This window comes from Moesziomyces antarcticus (assembly GCF_000747765.1).
Source record: "Moesziomyces antarcticus DNA, scaffold: scaffold_v10007, strain JCM 10317, whole genome shotgun sequence".
NCBI lineage: Eukaryota > Fungi > Basidiomycota > Ustilaginomycetes > Ustilaginales > Ustilaginaceae > Moesziomyces > Moesziomyces antarcticus.
The window spans coordinates 304,691-322,289 of NW_014639003.1; the positions used below are offsets into that span (position 1 = coordinate 304,691).

General features: G+C 60.9%; 6 protein-coding genes across 6 annotated transcripts; 3 read left to right on the forward strand and 3 right to left on the reverse strand.

The window, feature by feature from the left end:
• Nucleotides 1-435: 435 nt before the first annotated feature.
• On the reverse strand, nt 436-1,266 carry PAN0_007d3210 (transport protein particle complex subunit; the record flags this gene model as incomplete). Its single annotated transcript, XM_014801295.1, has 3 exons — nt 436-937; nt 1,014-1,111; nt 1,204-1,266. The coding sequence occupies 3 exons, from the start codon at nt 1,264-1,266 to the stop codon at nt 436-438; spliced, it is 663 nt and encodes a 220-aa protein (XP_014656781.1).
• A 635-nt stretch (nt 1,267-1,901) lies between these two features.
• On the forward strand, nt 1,902-6,554 carry PAN0_007c3211 (uncharacterized protein; the record flags this gene model as incomplete). Its single annotated transcript, XM_014801296.1, has 3 exons — nt 1,902-1,947; nt 2,109-2,212; nt 2,553-6,554. 3 exons carry the CDS (start codon nt 1,902-1,904, stop codon nt 6,552-6,554), a joined length of 4,152 nt encoding a protein of 1,383 aa, XP_014656782.1.
• Nucleotides 6,555-7,966: 1,412 nt separating this feature from the next.
• Nucleotides 7,967-10,546, forward strand: PAN0_007c3212 (uncharacterized protein; the record flags this gene model as incomplete). The annotated part of the gene is made up of 1 exon (XM_014801297.1): nt 7,967-10,546. The coding sequence occupies one exon, from the start codon at nt 7,967-7,969 to the stop codon at nt 10,544-10,546; it is 2,580 nt and encodes an 859-aa protein (XP_014656783.1).
• Nucleotides 10,547-10,663: 117 nt separating this feature from the next.
• Nucleotides 10,664-12,982, reverse strand: PAN0_007d3213 (uncharacterized protein; the record flags this gene model as incomplete). Its single annotated transcript, XM_014801298.1, has 1 exon — nt 10,664-12,982. One exon carries the CDS (start codon nt 12,980-12,982, stop codon nt 10,664-10,666), a length of 2,319 nt encoding a protein of 772 aa, XP_014656784.1.
• Nucleotides 12,983-14,450: 1,468 nt separating this feature from the next.
• On the reverse strand, nt 14,451-16,694 carry PAN0_007d3214 (protein serine/threonine phosphatase 2C; the record flags this gene model as incomplete). Its single annotated transcript, XM_014801299.1, has 1 exon — nt 14,451-16,694. One exon carries the CDS (start codon nt 16,692-16,694, stop codon nt 14,451-14,453), a length of 2,244 nt encoding a protein of 747 aa, XP_014656785.1.
• Nucleotides 16,695-17,061: 367 nt separating this feature from the next.
• PAN0_007c3215 (uncharacterized protein) lies at nt 17,062-17,577 on the forward strand (the record flags this gene model as incomplete). Its single annotated transcript, XM_014801300.1, has 1 exon — nt 17,062-17,577. The coding sequence occupies one exon, from the start codon at nt 17,062-17,064 to the stop codon at nt 17,575-17,577; it is 516 nt and encodes a 171-aa protein (XP_014656786.1).
• Nucleotides 17,578-17,599: the final 22 nt, after the last annotated feature.

A 17,599-nucleotide genomic window follows, 5' to 3' on the forward strand; every position in this document is an offset into this window, starting at 1 on the left:
ACTTGACGTGCAGCGTGTGATTATAGCAAGGCAGCGCGATAAGCTTCAATTGCTGCTCGTCGAGTGCAGAAGGAACCGCAGGGTACAAATGGCCCCGTCATTGAGGTGGGCGTATGGATTATGAGTCTGGCTTCATCGGAAGAGCCGAGTTCATCGAGTGGGCTCCGACGCTCCAACGTGCAGCCACATTCCCGCTCATTCAGACAGAGGTCCCACCCAGCACCAGCGCCAGTGCACACTGCCTGATTGCAGGATCGATCACCAAAGAGAGCTGCACTTTCCCGATCGCTCCGCAGCCTTCTCGTTTCCGACACTCTCGCTGCGGACGACATTGGCAGCGGACACGCACGGGCGGCATTCGTTACAAATACAAGTCAACATTGCAGTGCAGAGAAGAAGCTTTTGCTGGATATCGGGATGCCCTTGGTGCTGCATCTAGTCGTCTGCGATGGGCGCCTCTTCATCGAGGTGCTTGAGCAGGCGCACGCGCAGCTCGGTAGTCTCGTCGCCTCGAAGCGTGTCCGACACGAAGAAGCATTCGGTCTGCATCTGCACCATCTCGAGAGCACCACGTAGCACTCCGGCAAGCACGTTGCTGAACCACAGTCCCCCAGCCGCAGCATCCTGCGGCAGCTCGACAAACTCGGCCAGAGGATTCTCGTCCAATATCAAGCTGAATTCCCGCACGCCTCCGGGTGCAGTGACCCCAGCTGGTGCCGGCGCCCCAGACGCTGGCTGTGTCGAGTTTGCACTTTGCGCTGCAGCAGGCAAGCTTGCCTCTTCTTGCTGATGGTGCACGACGTTGGGTGTGATGTTGAGGAACATCTTGAATCCGACCTTGCTCACCACCTCGCCCACCTCGCGAAAGTCGGAGCACTTGGACAGGTTGGTGCGTGCGAGAAAGTCCTCTATCAATCGCGTGCCGATGTTGTATCCCCTGAATCCCGGCAAGTCAATAGCATCAGCATCTCTTCTGGGTTGCTTCGCCTTCGGAGCGACAGGCGCGGACCTACATCTTTTCAAGCTGCTTGTTCACCTCGGCGTAGTCCTCGTAGTCCTTGATGAGCTGGATCACCAAAGAGCCGTACGTGAGTGTGAACAGCTCCGCGTTCTAGCGTAGGCATGCAAAAGTATCGACGTCCATCGTCAGCATCTGTTTTCGCCGACAAGGCAAATCTTGCGAACATGGCCGCAGCAACGTACGATCTTCTCTGTCCGGTTCTTCCACACATCTTCGCCTGCTTGCTTGTACTGTTTCGTAGACATGTTGGAAGCCGGTTCCGGTCTGACGGATCGATGTGGTCCAAGACCAAGTGCGAATGCGTGCGCCCGCAGCAGCCTTCTCGGGTGGTCCGTGTCAAGCGCTCCGTGTCTTTCCCTGAGCGCGGGACTCGGATGTCGGATTTTCTCCGGAAATTTGAGGTGTTAGACTCAGCCTGAATCTCTCTTTCACAAAAATTCTCCGAGTCGCTGCGCATTCTTCGACATATGCAAGGGACAAGATCGTGCAGCGACTCGCTCTCGCCGGTGCCTGGCAGCGGTACGCGCTTCGTGCCTCCTCCCACCACCACTCGCAGACACACACAGAGGAGCCTGGAGACTTGACCCTGCATTCCCAATCCTGCCCCTCTCTTGACGCTCGCACCGGCATGCTCACCTCGGCACACTGCACGGCGGCCTCCATTCCGTTGGCTGCATCTTGACGAAGCGGCTCTGCACCTTCTATATTGGGCACATCTATACGCGCACTTGCAAACAAGAGGAGTCGGCATGATCGACAGCACGCCGCGCCACGCGCGACCGGCAGACGTGCTTGCCGCTGTGTCGTGATCCTGCACGCAGCTTATGGCTGTCGAAATCGTGCCCAGCTTCGACTCCTTGCGTTGAAGATCTTCTCGACCATGCGTCGGACAAAAGTGCCACCGTCTGTCGCCGTCGTCGTTTTCCGTGCGCACCTCGAGCCGAACGCGATCGAGGCAAGACTCTTCTCTGCCCCGCATCGCGTCCCCTTCTCGTCACGCGTCTGAGCTGGCAGAGCATTGACTCGTGTCTACTCCTCCCACCGTTCTCGTCTCGAACGCCGCACTGACCCTGTCCGTGACGTCTAGATCTGAGCGCTGGCGATGCTTCCGTTCCCACCACAACCTCCTCCTCCTCCTCCACCATCACCATCACCACCACCTGCCTCCTGATTCCTCCCTCGCCGCTATCCGTCTGTTTCAGCACTCATTCCCATTCCCCTTCCTCTCCTCCATATCCATCATCTGGCTACGGACACACATTCTTTTGGACAACACTCTTTCAAGCCCGTGACCACCATTTCAGCGACATTGATACAGCACCAACTTCCGACAACAGTTTAATCACCCCACTTCAACAAAAGAGCACCATCAAATCGGCGCCGTCAAGCTCGGAGCCGCCGGGAGAAGCGTCGAGGCGGAACGACCATCGCATCTATCGAAGAAGCCAGCTTCGCTTCCTTCTCACAGCACCGGCTCACAGCACCAGCTCACAGCACCGGTCACTGCACTGCGATACGTTCTGACACGTAGAGCCCTCAAGAGACTGCTGCGATGCTTTCTCACACGAATCGCTCGGCTTCGTGGGCGTGGATTTGCGCCCTCTTGCTCCTCGCATGGAAGGTCGAGGCCGAAGTACGTGTTGAGCGGCCAATCTCCTCGCAGCTTCCGGCTATCGCCCGCTTCGGACAACCCTACACCTGGTCCTTCGCCCAAAACACCTTTGTCGACACAAACTCGACCGCTCCACTCCACTACAATGCCACCGGACTGCCCTCTTGGGCAACCTTCGAGCCGTCCAATCGCTCCATCTCCGGAGTCCCACAAGGACCACCTCCAGGGTCCTCCCGCGTCGGTACGAACGTCACCCTGATTGCGAACAATCCAGAGACGGGAAGCACGGCATCCACCACGTACCAGCTCATCGCGATGACCGGATCAGGCCCTACAGTCAACAAGCCACTGGCACTCCAGCTACCCAACGCTACGACTCTGGGAGCAGACTCAATCCTGCCTTCGGGAGCTCAACGCCTCCCACTAGGCTGGTCCTTCTCTCTCGGATTCGCCGGCGATTCGTTCACTTCGGACAGCCACCGAGTGTATCTCTCCGCTGCCTTGGCTGACGGCTCTCCCTTGCCAGAATGGATGCACCTTGACCAGACCGTCACTCTATGGGGCGTGGCACCTACAGATGTACACACGGCGGGCAGCTTCTACGATGTCGTCGTCACCGCAAGCGACGTGGCTGGCTATGCAGGCGTCAACTCCTCCTTTCAGATGGTCGTGAGTGGAGCCCCACTCATTCAATCGGCACCGTTCCCCATCATCAATGCAACAGCTGGACAGGAGTTCAGCTCCCAGCTGCCCCTCGAAGGAATCGTCGACTCGGAAGGGGCACCCGTGAACGTGTCACAGCTGCGCGTCAGCGCCAACACCAGCGCGATTGGCGACTGGCTGTCTTTCGACGACACATCAAGAACCTTCTCCGGGACTGCTCCATTCAATCTCACCCAGGCTGAAGCCGTTACACTCACAGTACCCGTGCTCCTGACCAACGCGACGAACCCGAACGCTGCCCCAGTACCCGCATCTGCTCGCATCTCTGTCTATCCTTCGCCTTTCTCGGTATCGTCTTTACCGGATGTCCAGGTGACGCCGGGCAAGATGTTCCAGGTGGAGCTCGGAACCTACTTCCGTGAAACGCAGACTCCACCCCATCTCACCCTCAATCCTGCATCGGCTAGTGACTGGATCCACTTCGATCCAATGGGCATGATCCTGTCTGGCAATGCTCCCAAAAAAGGGGCAGAGCGCGTCGAGGTGCAGCTTTCTCTGGACTCGGCCCAGCCGGGCGGCGACTACAGGAGTGTCTCGACACGGAGTTTCGCCATCAACCCGATGGCTTCGTCGACGTCTCCCACTCCGCTTCCTGCACCGGGACGCTCCACATCCGGTGCATCGTCGCCCACCAGTTCGAGTACTTCAACAGACGGCTTCGCCTCTTCCGTCAGCGGTTCAGAGACGAGCTCACAAGGTCTCAGCTCAAAGGCCAAGATCGCCATCGCAGCCTCTCTGGGTGGTGTCGGAGGCCTGATCATGCTCATCCTGCTCATGATGTGCTGTCGACGACACTGCGCTGCCGAGGATCGCCACTTCCGTGGAGCGCATCCGGATGACTACGCTTCTGATTTCGAAAAATCATACGGGGGCAGGAACCTCGGCGACGACGAGCGCACCTTGGCCGACGACCGCTCACCCAGGTTCGGGTGGGCCAGCTTGGGCCCGGCTGGAAAGAAAGCAGGCAAAGATAAAAAGGACGAGGAAAGCGCTAGTCCTTACCTGGATCCTGATGCCAACCTTGCCGCAGACGGAACTCCGGCCACTCAACGGTCTCCTTTCTCGGATGCGATGACACTGGCACCATCCGACGAGGGCCACGGGCAAAACATGTCGAACGGCCAACCACGTCAGGTGATTACAACGATGGGCAACATCGCACCGAGACCGGCACAGCCGCCGTCGGCCTTCGTGCCTGCGCCTGCCTTTACCATCACCAACCCATCGCCGATGGCGGCCGACAAGCCCAGACGCAGCTCCGTTCTGAATCTGTTTAGCCGAACCCCAAAGGCAAGCAAGTCGAACCGATCGATTGCCAGCTTTGCCGCCGCTGACCCTAACGCGTACCCCGCTGAGGCTGACGAGAACGGCACTGGTGCTGGACAAGGCCAATACGAGGGTCGAACCGAGATGGCGAGCCCAACCTCGATTGGTCTCGGGCTCGAGGGTATGATGGGTCGCGATTTGTCTCAGATGACAACGTCGAAGAGTCTTGCTGCTCGCAGTAGCTGGGAGTCGAATCTGTTCTACGACGACACGATGGATCGTGGCGTCAGTACCGCAGCAGCTCCCAGCACGCCGGAGCGTCGACGTGCAGTTGCATCGCGCACCGAGGCTCTCAGCCTGGACTCTCCGCTCGAAGTGCCGGTGCGCCGCAACCTCATTTCTGCGCCCATGCGACACAGAAACGCGCACATCAACACCTCACCAGCCTTCAACCTGAACAACAGCTTCGAAAGCTCGCCTGAGCGAGACGACCATGGACCCAAGGACCGACTGCGGGAGCCGCGTCAGTCGGACGCTCCCGTCGCTTCTGCGCGCAGTCGGGGTCATGCAGGTCCAGTCGCATCGGTAGACTTGGACGATGCTGTGGTCGGCTATGCTCGCAAGGTCAGCGTCGAGACTTCGGGCACAATCCCGCCTCCGCAGCAGGTGAGCATCCAGCAGGGTCAGCGCAACCTCTCGCAGCACCTCGAGAACTACATGCACCAAGCCGCGCGCGGTGCCTCCATCGACACCACTCGCTCTGGCTCTGCTGCTCATGGCGCCAATGAGGACGATCCGTTCGAAGATGCCGAGGACGATCCCTCCAACGCGGCCATCATGCGAGACACTGCCGAGAACACCAAGAGAAATTCGGCTGCGAGCTACGTGCCCAACCTGGCCGGTGCCGAAACCGCAGCAGTGCGCTACACAGATAGCCGCCGAAGCTCCATGAAGCCCAGCGTCGGTCATTCTACACCCACTAGGACGGCAGACAGTACTGGTAGGGCAGCCGGCGCTGGCAGAACAAGTGAAGACTCGGCGCATCAGCCCTCGTTGCGAGCGGTGCGACAGTCAACGGGTCCGGTGCCCGCTTCGCCAGTCGTCCCCGGCTCATCGAAGCGTGAGGGCACGGCCGTGACGGAGAACCCAAAGACACCTACCCGCAATCAGCGAACCTCTGTCGCCCCTGACGCTGGTGACACGAGCGCCACCAGGGGTGCTGCTGGCGGCGGTCGTCCGTGGTCGGCAGCTTCGAGTGCTTCGCGAGGCGGGGGAATCTTCCAAACGCCTCAATCGACCGCCACGCCATCGCGCACGGCGCACAGAGCTACATCGTCCGTCTCGCACCGAAGAAGCGACTCGTCGACGCGCTCGGGTGATGCCCTGCCGGTGGGAGGCTCGACACCGTGGTCGCGCATTCGTTCGCACAACATCACCGTGCGACCGGGCGAGCTGATTCGCGTCTCTGCACTCGCTGGAACCGCCGCACCGCCGATGGTCGGTGGAGCTCCTGGCTCGCCCGGCAAGCGTTCTGGACGCAAGCTGAGCTATCACCCGGTGCTGCAGGATGAAAAGTACTTTGAGTACTACAACACCTGGCCCGAGTTCCTCCACTGGCTACGCTGGGACGACCGCATGCAGGAGCTCTCCGGCACTGTCCCGCCCAAGTTCGGTCCGACGCCGCTCACGCTCAAGCTCGCCATCCTTGCCAGGCCAACGGGAGGCGCACCTCCGAGCCCTAGTCCCAACTCGAGCCCCACCAAGTTTGGCGCGAGGTCTAGCCAGGGCCACGCCAGGTCGGCCTCGAGCGCATCCAATGCTTCGTTCGGCGCAGGAGGCGGCGCAACGGCCGAAGACGAAGTGGCCGCCATCGTGATGCTGGATATCCAGAAACTGGCCCCCACCACTCCGGGCAACCGTGCCTTCATCTGAACCTAGTCTCTCCCTCTTCCAACCACAAGCACTCTCCTTGATTCGTATCGCACCCCCACTTTCTTTTTGATGTAGGACGGGTCCGCCAGACCTAGACGTTTGGCAAGGCTTTCCTGTCCACTCGACTGTATCCATAGCGCCACGTATCCGAACAATTTTTCTGCCTTCATCTTTTTTCTGCCTTCATCTTTCTGCCTTCGTGGTGGTGGCCCAAGTTCCTGCGTGTCGACGGTCGACGGACGGGCGAGGAGAGGAAGAATGCCTCATCTCTATCGGGTGCGGTTGGGAGAGTTGAATCGGGAGAGGGCCCGGGTAAAGGAAAAACGAGCGGAAAAGAAAAAAAAAAAAACTCAACCGCGGGGATGAGGCTGCAGAAGACATGCCGCGAGCATCTGTCGAGTTATGCACGCTGCATCCGAGGCACTCCGCCACGCCGAGGCTGGTCATTTCTCGCCCGCGAAGCGTCTGGCTAGCATCTACACGGCAGCACAGCTGGGTTGACCAGTGCATCGGAAAGTGAGATGGCTGGTGCACAGACAAGTGGCGTCCAAGATCCCAGCCCGAGCTCGGCTCGGCTCGCACCTCGAGCTGATGCATCTAGGCCGCGCCACACGTTTCGAGCCGCGCCCCGCAAGTCGGATAGCGTGGGTGTTTTTGGCAATGCCACCCAGCGCAGCTGCATTGGCGAGAGACAGACACTGGCATTTGCAGCCCTACCGGCTTGCAAGATCTGTCAAATTAAGGTTTTCCCTGTATCTCTCCCTCACCAGCAAGACCGGATGGGGATCCCTTGGCTGGGTTCTCCATCTCGTCCCTTCCCTCCTCCCCAAACCTTGCTCGTACCGAGACCCCTTCCGGAACAGCGCCCTAGTCGCACGGCCTACGGCGACGGCTGCTGCGTGTCCCTGCTAAAGCGCGGACGGAGTGAGACATTCCACCCCTTCGAGTCGTCGCCATCGCATAAGACTGGCGTCGGGATACTTACGGATCGGTTTCAGGTGAGTAAACCGACGCTGGGCTTCTGGAAGCACCGCAGGAAGCAGATCGCGAGGAGGACCTGCCAAGCAGAGCTGCTGGATGCGAAGGTCTCAGGGCTGGTTCATCGTGCTCGTGCCGATAAGGCGCACAGTCACGATGGTGGCCACGAGGTCCGGCTATCAGCCGTCTGAACACTTTTGCGGAGAGAAGACAGATCGTTTGCGGTCGGTCGCGCGTCGGCGTCTGTATCACGTCTCGCATACACTTTGGTGTACCACCTTCTTGAGCCTGTCTTGGACACAGCAACTCTTCCCACAGGCTTCATCGTGATCTTGGTTCTCGTCGAAGTCGCTTCGATTACTGATACATCTTCTCTTCTCACCACTTCGCTATCACATCTCTACCCTCTTGTGGCTTCGACATTCGTTGCGGCGATGTCGGATACTCAATCTTCTTCCACCTCGACTTCGCACTCGGACGAAACAATCACGCCCTATCGAAACGCCCGCGCTCGCGGACAATCGGATGCATCAGACGCAACCACCTGGCTAGAAGCTTCCGAGGCCACAACAGCGTGCAGCACCGTCACAGCGCCGCCAAAGCAAGCCGCCTTTGAGCTTAAGAGAAAGTCGTTGAAACGGCTTCCGATTCCTGAAGCCTTCCGGCCTATCCCGCAGAACGACGAGGAAAAGCTAGGCGTCGGCGTGTCACTCGGCTTTGGGGTCCAAGCGAACGAAGGTACCGACCAGGACAACGACTTTCCCCAGTCACCCGGCCATTCGCCCCTCTCGCGCTTCGAGGTACGACCAAGTCAGCATAGCCCTGTGGTGTTGCGCCGCTTTTCGCTGTCACTTCCGTCACTGGCACTACCCGCCAGATTACGCAGGAAGCAGAGCAGAGTCCGTAGCTGCTCGGATCCGTTTGAGCGTCGACAACTCCATCCCTCGCCGCCGCCAGCCTCGACACCACTCGACGTCGATCAGCAGCCAATAGCGCCGCTTCAGATCGTCGGACTTGTTGGCCACAAGCTCGAGCCCGAGGACTTGCTGTCTCCCAACGCTGTACTCGGCAGAAAGAGGATCAAGCGAAAACCGATCCCGGCCTCGCTCTTTTCCGACGCAGTCCAGACCTCGGACACCGTCATCGCTGATTTCGCACGCAGCTTCTCGTGTCCCGACGGACTCTCACTACCGCTCCTCTCAGCAGCCTCTACAGGAGCGGAAATCGAAGTGGGCAACAAGCTCGGCCTCTTTTCCGAACAAGAGCCGCCGGAAGCACAACCTCGAACCTCAACCTCGACGTTCGATCCCGAGCTTGCGACCGAGCAAGGATCTAGGCTTGAGCTTGGAGTACGATCATCGCCTCGGGCAGGACGACTTCGACGAGTGACGCGCTCGGTGTCGGAATCGCACGACCGAGCCAAATCTCCTGTACGAAGCAACGGGACCAAGCTCAGAGCCAGCCTTGACGCGACAGCCGGATTGGGCTTTGGACAAAGCATCGAGCCTGATTCGGCAGGCAGCTACAGCAGCGACACAGAGTACGCTCTCGGAGAGCGATCCTGGAGCCCAAGTCCGCCAACACGGTGCAGTTCCGAGTTCACCGAACTCGACCACGGCGCATCGCAGGTCTTAAGACGCGTCTCACGCACGAGGACGGGCGAGATGCGATCCGTGTATCTTTCGTCACCGACACGCAACAGTCAACCCGGCTCGGAGCTGGCAGTCATGCCCGCGGTAGTGCCCGACGAGGCGGAGGGGGTTGAGGTGCTCAAGACGCCCGATCCTGCTTCGAGTGGCGCGTTCGGACATGCCATGACGTCGTCGCTCATCTTGGCGCCTACGGGCCAGGCCGAGTGGAGGGGCAGCCTGGCGACGCGCGCGCGGTCGTCGTCTGAGACGTCCATGGCATCGCTGCTCGTGCTGCAGCAGCACATCCAGCAGCGCAACCACCAGCGACAGTTCGCTCCGCCCATTGCGGATCCGCATCCGCTGCCCGAGCTCGAGCGCTCGCGATCGCGAGAGCCATCCGTGGAAGAGCAACAGCATGTCGTCGATGCTCGCAGGATACAGGCGAGGATTCAACCCGAAGGCGTGGGTTCTGGGGAGCAGAAGTTGATTCGCCAGTATGGCGCGATGCGCATTCGCAACTGGACGGGCGATTTCGCCGCAGACGATCAGGATGACCAGTGCCAGTTGGCCTATATGGTTGGCGACGAAGCAGTTCCCGCGGGCCGACAGGATGCCAAGGAGGACATGCGATTGAGGCACATGTTCTCGACACCCACACTGGTCTCGGCGAGCATGATGGATAGCGAGGGCGATGTAGGCTCGAGCGCCCTGCCGCTGCGCCAGCGACGTGCCAAGCCGCCGATCAGCATCGCTCTGCACCAGCAGACCACGGACGAGCACGCCAAGACAGGGTCGGTGGTGAAGAAGCGAGGCTCACGGAGCACAGTACTCTCGCCCTCCATACATTCGCCGCCTCCGTGTCCGCCCCCGACAACGCCGCTGCCACAGCTACCAACGCCGCGCTCTGCACCCATTATCGCGCTCGGGGGTCCGCGTCGCGGCCTGATCACAAAGCGCTCCTTCACCCGCTCCAACTCGACGCCCGTGTCGCCCTTTGGCCCTGTGGCGCCACTGCGACCGTACCAGCATGCACAGACGCAGAGCCAGGGCCAGAACATCGTACCCGCCGAGACTGCCGCCCAGACGTGGAGCGAGTTCTCACCGCCACCCTCGAGCCTGCTCACTCCGCCGCTCACGGGTCTGCCCTCGCTCGTGTTCGACCACCAGCCAAACACGCCGGCTTCGGCTAGTGCCACCACCCCCGTCAAGCCAACGCCGCTGCCGAATCGACACAAGTTCGACTCGCTCCTCGCATTCCTCTCCTCGTCCGAGGCTCAGCACGCGACGAACGACTCGCCGTCGAAGGCTGGTACCGAGCACAGCGAACGGCGCTTGACAGCCTCACCGGGCTCCGCTGCCGTCGTGTATGGACTCGCCCTGTAAACCTTTCTCTGCTGCCTGTTGTCATCTCGCGTCACGAACCTCTGAACAATGAATTGCTCTGCTGTCTCCCAATGATCTATTTCACGTGTGTCTTGCCTGTGCTGCTTCCAGAGCCGTCTAGGATTCAGGACGAGGGAGAGGCGAGCTCTGCAAGCTGTGTCCGCCGGGTCGATCTGCACCGGCGTTCTGCTCGGCGAAGCGAGCGGGACGGAAGAGCGAAGTATCGGATCCGGCGCGCAGCCTTTTTGTCGGCCTTTGTACGGCCATGGAGCCGTTTCGCTGCAAGCCGTCATCGCGCATGGCTGCGGCGGGAGCGATCTGCTGCGACGCGATCACGGGTCGGTGAGGACTGCTTCTTGCCGCAGATGGATCGCCTGACCACTCGCTGCCTCGCTGTGGGGTCGAGTAGGCGCGCTCGTGAGCGGCCGCTTCGTGCGAGGCCGAGTATTGATGCTGCTCAGTAGAGAGGCGTTGGGTCCGGACGAAGTGCGCAGGCTCGTGGTCGTCCGACCGACCGTGGGTGTAGCCGGTGCTGCGAGGAAGAGCGCGCTCGGTGGCTGAGCTGAACGAATCGGCATCGATATCGCCTTGGCGGGTGAGTCGGGGTGGCGACATTCGTCGACTCGACCCCTGAGAGGACCTTTTCGCCGCCACACCAGATGCGTATCCGCCAGAAGCATCATAGGGCTGGTACGAGTTCGCGTAGGCGGTGGGGTGACGCGGCTGCTGGCTGCGCACCGACACTCCGCCCAACACGCGACGCTGCACTTGCGACCCGGCGTGCGCGGTGGAGCGGTGCATCGCATACCTGCCGTCGTCCGAGAATCCGGCTTCGCGCCGAACGACTCCATCGCGCTCGTCTCTCGTTCCTCGCACTCCAGCCTGAGGGGCAGGACGCGCTTGAAGCCGTCGCGTCTCCTCGGACTGGGCACGTAGGATCTGCGGCTGACTCGGCATCCGCTCGCGGCTCGCTTGGTGAAAGTGCGCTGCGTTGTGGCGTACGCTTCCGCGCCGAGGACAGCTCGGGCTGCACGGCGAGGTGCACTGCCGGTGCGAATGGTCTCGCTCTTTTGCCGACTCGCGCCTAGCAGCGATATCTGTAGCCGTGTCGGTGTACTGTCGGACCGGTCCGGATGTGGCCGCGATCTGACTATTTGTACCGTACCTCAGCTGGGGGCTAGCGTCGAGAGGCGACGGATGAGAAGGTCGGACGCGGTGATGCTGGGCTGAAGCCTCTGTGTGTGCTCGTTGCGACGAGCTCTGTGTTGCGGCGAAGCCGGCAAAGGCTGGACCAGCCATCCTTGTATCGCGATGAACCTCGTCGTCATAGCGCTTCCGATCCGGCAGACTGCCTCGACCGTTGACCTCTTGTCGGTGCGGGACTGTGTGCATTCGACTCGGGTCGTGCTCACCACCCCGAACCTGCGCCATACTCTCCTGAGCCGCAAAAGTGCGTGTCTGGGGGTACCCCACGCTGTGATCTCCCGACCTCGCATGAGCCGGTTGTGCCCGATGCATGGGAGCGGATGAGCGCGAGTCGAACGTCCTCGCACCATCATGCGTAGCGGGTCGAGCGATGGTCGGCTTCGGAGCGATGGGCGGTGGATGCGAGCGAGAGCCGGGGACAACAAGCGTCTGCCGGGCGACGTACGCCGGAGGCGAAGACGGAGCCGAACGGCCTCGGTCGGTGCTCGCCGCGTGAGGACTCGCAGAGCACGAGCGGACGCGGTGGTCTTGCGGGTGGCGCTGGTGGGCGTGTTCGAACTGTTTGACGTGGCCGTTCGGGTGCATCTCTCTGCTGGAGCGATACGGCATCGAGCGCTGGCTCGGAATCGTCTGGGGCGCATAGCGGGTATCGGATCGAGTTGCCGTGGATGGCGTTGGTGGCATGAAGGTGTCGCCACGCGACGGCTTCAGCTCGGCCGGCGAGCGATTGGACTGCTGGGATTGGAATTCGGAGCGTCGGTCCGAGGGATGGACTTGCGTGACTGAGCGAGCGTATTGCGGGTGGGAAAGTCGCGCCGACTCTTCGCTCGACCTTGTGGATGCAGACGACGAGCTGGAGCTCGCCGTGTGGATCGGTCTTGGTAGTGTGCCGGAGAGATCGGCGGAACGAGGCCGAACTTGGTCCGTATGATCCGTCTGAGAAGCATGCTGCAGACCACGACCTTCGGGCTCCTTGACTGTCGGGAAAGTACGACTCTGAATTGATGGCTCTCGGGAGGGTGGATTGCCTCGCTGCTCTTGGTCGAGACTGTGTCGCTCTCGTGCTTCCCTACCGGCATCGGAACAACGCCTGTCGAAGGCAGTCTGATGCGCAGCCTGCGATGCATCCCTGACCACCGGCAGGGACGATGCCTCTACGGTGACACGGTCATCCTTGCAGAAGGTGACCAGATCCTTGAACGAGGGCAGATGGAGCTGATTTGGCGGCATGTTGGCAATGAGATTTCCCATTTCCCCTCACACTTCTACGTGCAATCTGTTGGCTGTGTTGGTATGGCTGCTTGGAGTATGTCGAACCGAACGAGGAAGAAGTCAAGCAGGGACAAGTGGAACCAGCACCAGGCGAGGCTAGGCGAGAACAAGGCCTTGCTTATAGTGGCGCGGCTTTGTGGCGAGCCAAGCTCGAGGAGGGAGGGGGAGAGTGAAAAGGATCGGCTGCCGAGAGGAGCGGAGCTCATAAGGCTCGAAAAGAGTTGGGCCTTCGAGATGCAAAAGCCACAACGATGCCAGGTCGATGGGTTCATCAAGCTCAAGCGTGCAGCGCGATGGGTTGATGGTGTGCATTAAGGTATCGGTTGTCGCTCTCATTGGCCCCCTTCCTCCTCCCGCGGCGGCGGTAGTCGCGATATTGACATGTGCCAAAAGAGAATAAAAAAAACAGGTCTTCGGAACGCCTCATTTTGCACAGACAAGACAAAGCCAAGAGCTGTTCGGTGATGAAGGTGCCAAGTGGGGCGGGTAAAAACCGAGCTGCATCTCAAGGTCTCGTCTCGCAGTGTGTCTGTCATTGGTGCTAGATGAGTTGCACTTCTCTTCGAGGTGGGGGGTGTGAAGGAAGAGCGATGAAGAGGGTTTCATGTGTGGAGCTACACGTGGCAGGGTGTGAGTTTGTCAATGCGAGTGGGCTTGCACCTGCACCTACGGCGACCAAGATACAATGCAAGTCGAGTTGCACAATGTGCGGATGTCGAGTGGGCTTCACCGTGCGGTAGCAGCCGGACAAAGGATGAATGAGGATCCATTCCGAGCCAACCAACAGCTCCATCTCGACACACACGAGCATGGTGGATTCATTTCGCCCTACCGAGGTCGAGTTTGATACTGCAACGCCTTTCCGCGAGGGGGAGGGGCGGATGAATCGGCCGTGTTTGCGACGTCCCCAACGTGCCTACCCAGCGTCGGAAAGCTTGCACTCAAGCTCTCGAGTCGAGACTCCACTCGCAAAAGGTGGCACCGAAACGTGCTCGGACACCACGCAGCGTGAGACAATGGTCGGAACCCAAGGAAATGAAACCGTCAAATGAAACCGGATTCAATCAACAACCCCCCTCCTCTCTCTCTTCCCCCACCCCACCATCTCTGCAGTTGCATCAAGGTAAGCAATGGAGTGCAGTAAAAGAAAAAGTCGCCGTTTCGGAGCTCCCACCGAAACCCGGACGACTCGAACCTCGAGTGGCTTTGCCGATTGACTCTGACACATACTCAACCTCCTTCCCCCCCTTCGGTGCCAAGCTCAAGTATCGGGAAAGATCTGCACCGCCGGACGCGACCGAGGCACGAGGCACACTTCTAAACCCTATCCTCCCTTCCACCGCCACACTCGTTCAGCCAAGCCAAAAGGGCAGATGTCATACAGTATTGCACAAGAAGAGATCCCGATACCAGACAGTACATCGCATCAAAGCTTGGCTTTGATCGGTTCGTGTGCGTGCTGCTCCGGATCAGTGGGGGGAGGACGGGCGGGGGTTGAGGTGGGCGAGTTGAAGAGGATGACGTTGACGGTGATGTCGTCGCGGTATCTTCTGCTCTCGGGGGCGGGGATGGCCAGCAGACCCGCGACACGCTGCTGGTTGGCACCTCCGAGCGCATTGCGGATGAGATGGGTGGAGAGATTGTCGTCCTGGAACTGGAACGTCCTGAGCGGCTCGGGTCCCTTGGACAGCGGATGCTGCTTGGACACGGCCAGCTCGCGCTGTTCCTCGGACGACGCCGCGCGCACGGGGTTCTGAACAGCCGCCTGCCCCGCCACCGCCGGAGCATTAGCTGCTGCGGCTACAGACGACGTCGCGGCCGCGCCAGCATTCGACGGCAGAGAGTGCTGCTTGTCGATGGGCTGGAAGGTATGACGCTGCAGCTCGGACGATCGGATGGTGCCCTTGATGCCCGCAAGGTGACCCGCCACAAGGCTGACCGCCTCCTCGTTGCTCATCATATCCCACAGACCGTCGGTGGCCATGATGATGAAGCGCAGCTCGCGATTCGGGCTCGAGCTCGTCTCGCCCACTCTGCGCCATTCCACCGCAGGCGTCGCCGTGACGTACGGAGGCGTCTCGAGGCCGCGGGGCGGTCCTCGCGTCGAAGACCGGCCACCCGGCAGAAAGGCATCGTACAAACGGCCCTGGAGCTCGCGGTCCCACTTGTAGCGCGCATCTCCGAACGCACGCGTGGGCTCGAGCCCGCCGAGCACGCGGCCACGCTGGATGACGTTTTCCGACTCGTTGGCAGGATGCTCGGCACGCATGCGACGCACCTCGTCCGGGTTTCGGCCGGTCTGATCGACCGAGAGCGCCTCGACCTCCCACTTGCCCGTGTCCTCGTCCCAGTAGCCGGCGACGGCACGCGAGTCGCCCGTGCAGGCGACGTAGATGTCATGGCGCGCCGAGTCGATGTAGGTGAGCAGCGCACAGCTTCCCGAGAGCGCCGGAAGGATACTCTCGTACGCGCTCTTCTGCGTGGCGGTAAAGGTGGCATTGGTGGAGCTCGGGAAGATGGTGTGTGCGAGCGAGCTGAGGCTTCGGGTGCTGCCTGCGCCGCCATCGGGCTGGACCGAGCTCGACGAGGTGGATGCGAGGCTCAGCTCGTACTCCTTGAGCAGCTCGACGGGGGTGTTGACGATCTCCTTGTCGAGGCCGCGGAAGGCTTTTGCGATGGCGCGCTTGACGATCTCTGGGTCGCCGTCGAGACCGCTGGTGATACCGGATGCAGACGAGGTGCGCGAGCTGCCACCAACGAGGGCACGCCAGAGCTTGCTGGGCATGGCACTCTTTGCCTTTGCAATCTCGGCGTACTCGCCAGCCTCGCGGAAGACCTTGTCGAGCTCGAGGGCGACAAAGGCGATGAGTTTCTGGCTGAGGAGCGTGCTGGTGTGGAAGCCGGCGTGTCCGTCCATGACGGCGAAGAAGCAGAGGTCGCCGTTGAGACTGCCGCTGGCGGTGTTGGGCGTGTTGGTGGTGGTAGTGGCGGGGGAGGAGGATGCGGACGAGGGGCGGGGATCTGCGACGCCCCTGTCGCGCTCGACAATCACCTCTGCGCGCTTGTCCTCGATGGGGTCATTGCTGGCGACCGAGTTGGTGTCGTAGCGCGCGACGAGACATGCGCCCCGAGGACGATCGACGCGCGTGCTGCGCTGGTTCTCGGTGAGACGGCGATCGACCTCGGCGTTGGTGAGTGTGGAGACCACCTTGTTGGTGGGACCGCCGGCCTGAGCCTGACGGGTAGGGATGGAGAAGGAGGTGCGCGACTCTGCGGTGATGGAGAAGGGCGCCGAGTTGGCAGCGAGCGCTGCTGCAGCCGCCTTGTTGGCTTGGTGCCGAGGGCGAATGTTGGACCAATAATACCACGAGCCGACGGCAGCAGCTGAGCCAGCGACGCCGACGAGGAGCCACTCTTTGCGCGACTGCTTGCGGGACGCTGCTGTGGAGCCGGATGGCGGCGGAGGCGGAGGTTTCCACTGAGAAGAGCCCGAAGACGACGAGCCCGAGGAGGATGAAGCGGAAGAGGCGGAGGTTGACGAGGACGTCGAGGACGGGGATCTCCGTGGAGCCGAGGCGGTGGTGAAAGCAAGGGTGTGTGATTGAGAGGGATGCGAGCAGCGAGAGACGCTCAAGGCGCTCGTACGCAACCAACGACGCGCGCCAACCATGAACGAAGCGAGCGAGCGATGCAGCTGCAGCGAGGATGCCGAGGATGCAGGCGGAGGCAGTCTGTGCGATCGATGGTGATGGTGTGGAGGAGCGAGGGGGAGAGAGGCTCTTCCTTCTCTGCTTTTTCCCGCTCTGCCCCGCTTCGCCGTGCTGCCGACCCAGAAAATTCCTCCAAAAAGGGCGTCGTCGGAAAGCGATCCGTTCGAGCCCTTTATGCCTCGAATGCATGGCTCGACCGCCAGCTTGTGCGAAATTCGACTTTTGTTCGTCGTTCCACTCTCACATGTGGAGGCCGTGCGCCCACTTTGAGGCGACACCAACACCAACCTCGCACCGACCGTCCATCATTTGCCTGGCTCGTACAAGATGGCGACCCCAAGAGAAGTTGCCGTTGCCATTCCTGTGGTGCACACGCCGTCTCTTTCCAACGCGGCTGTCAGCTCGGGGGACTTGCGCGTCTACCTCGTCTCGTCACGCAAGCATGAGGGTCGATTCGTACTGCCCAAGGGCGGCGTAGAGCACGGCGAGTCGACACGTCAAGCTGCGGTTCGCGAGCTGTGGGAAGAGGCAGGTCTCATCGCGGATCCATCTCCATCCAACACCGTCTCTCGCTGTACACCGGAACAGCTCATCGTCGACGACCACAAACCACACAAGCACAGCCCAGTCAAGCATGCGCACGAGCCAGGATTCGTCGCCCGCGCTCGCTATTCCGCCCACGAACTGGTCCTCACCAAGCAACCCGCCGAGCAATGGCCAGAAGCTCACGAACGAAGCAGGAAATCTTTCACACTCCAAGAGGCGGCACGCGAACTCGAATGGCGCAAAGATGTACACTCCATCTTCAAGACTTGGCTCGCCGGAATCCCTTCCGCACCTTAGCAACGCAGAATCAATGTCCCAA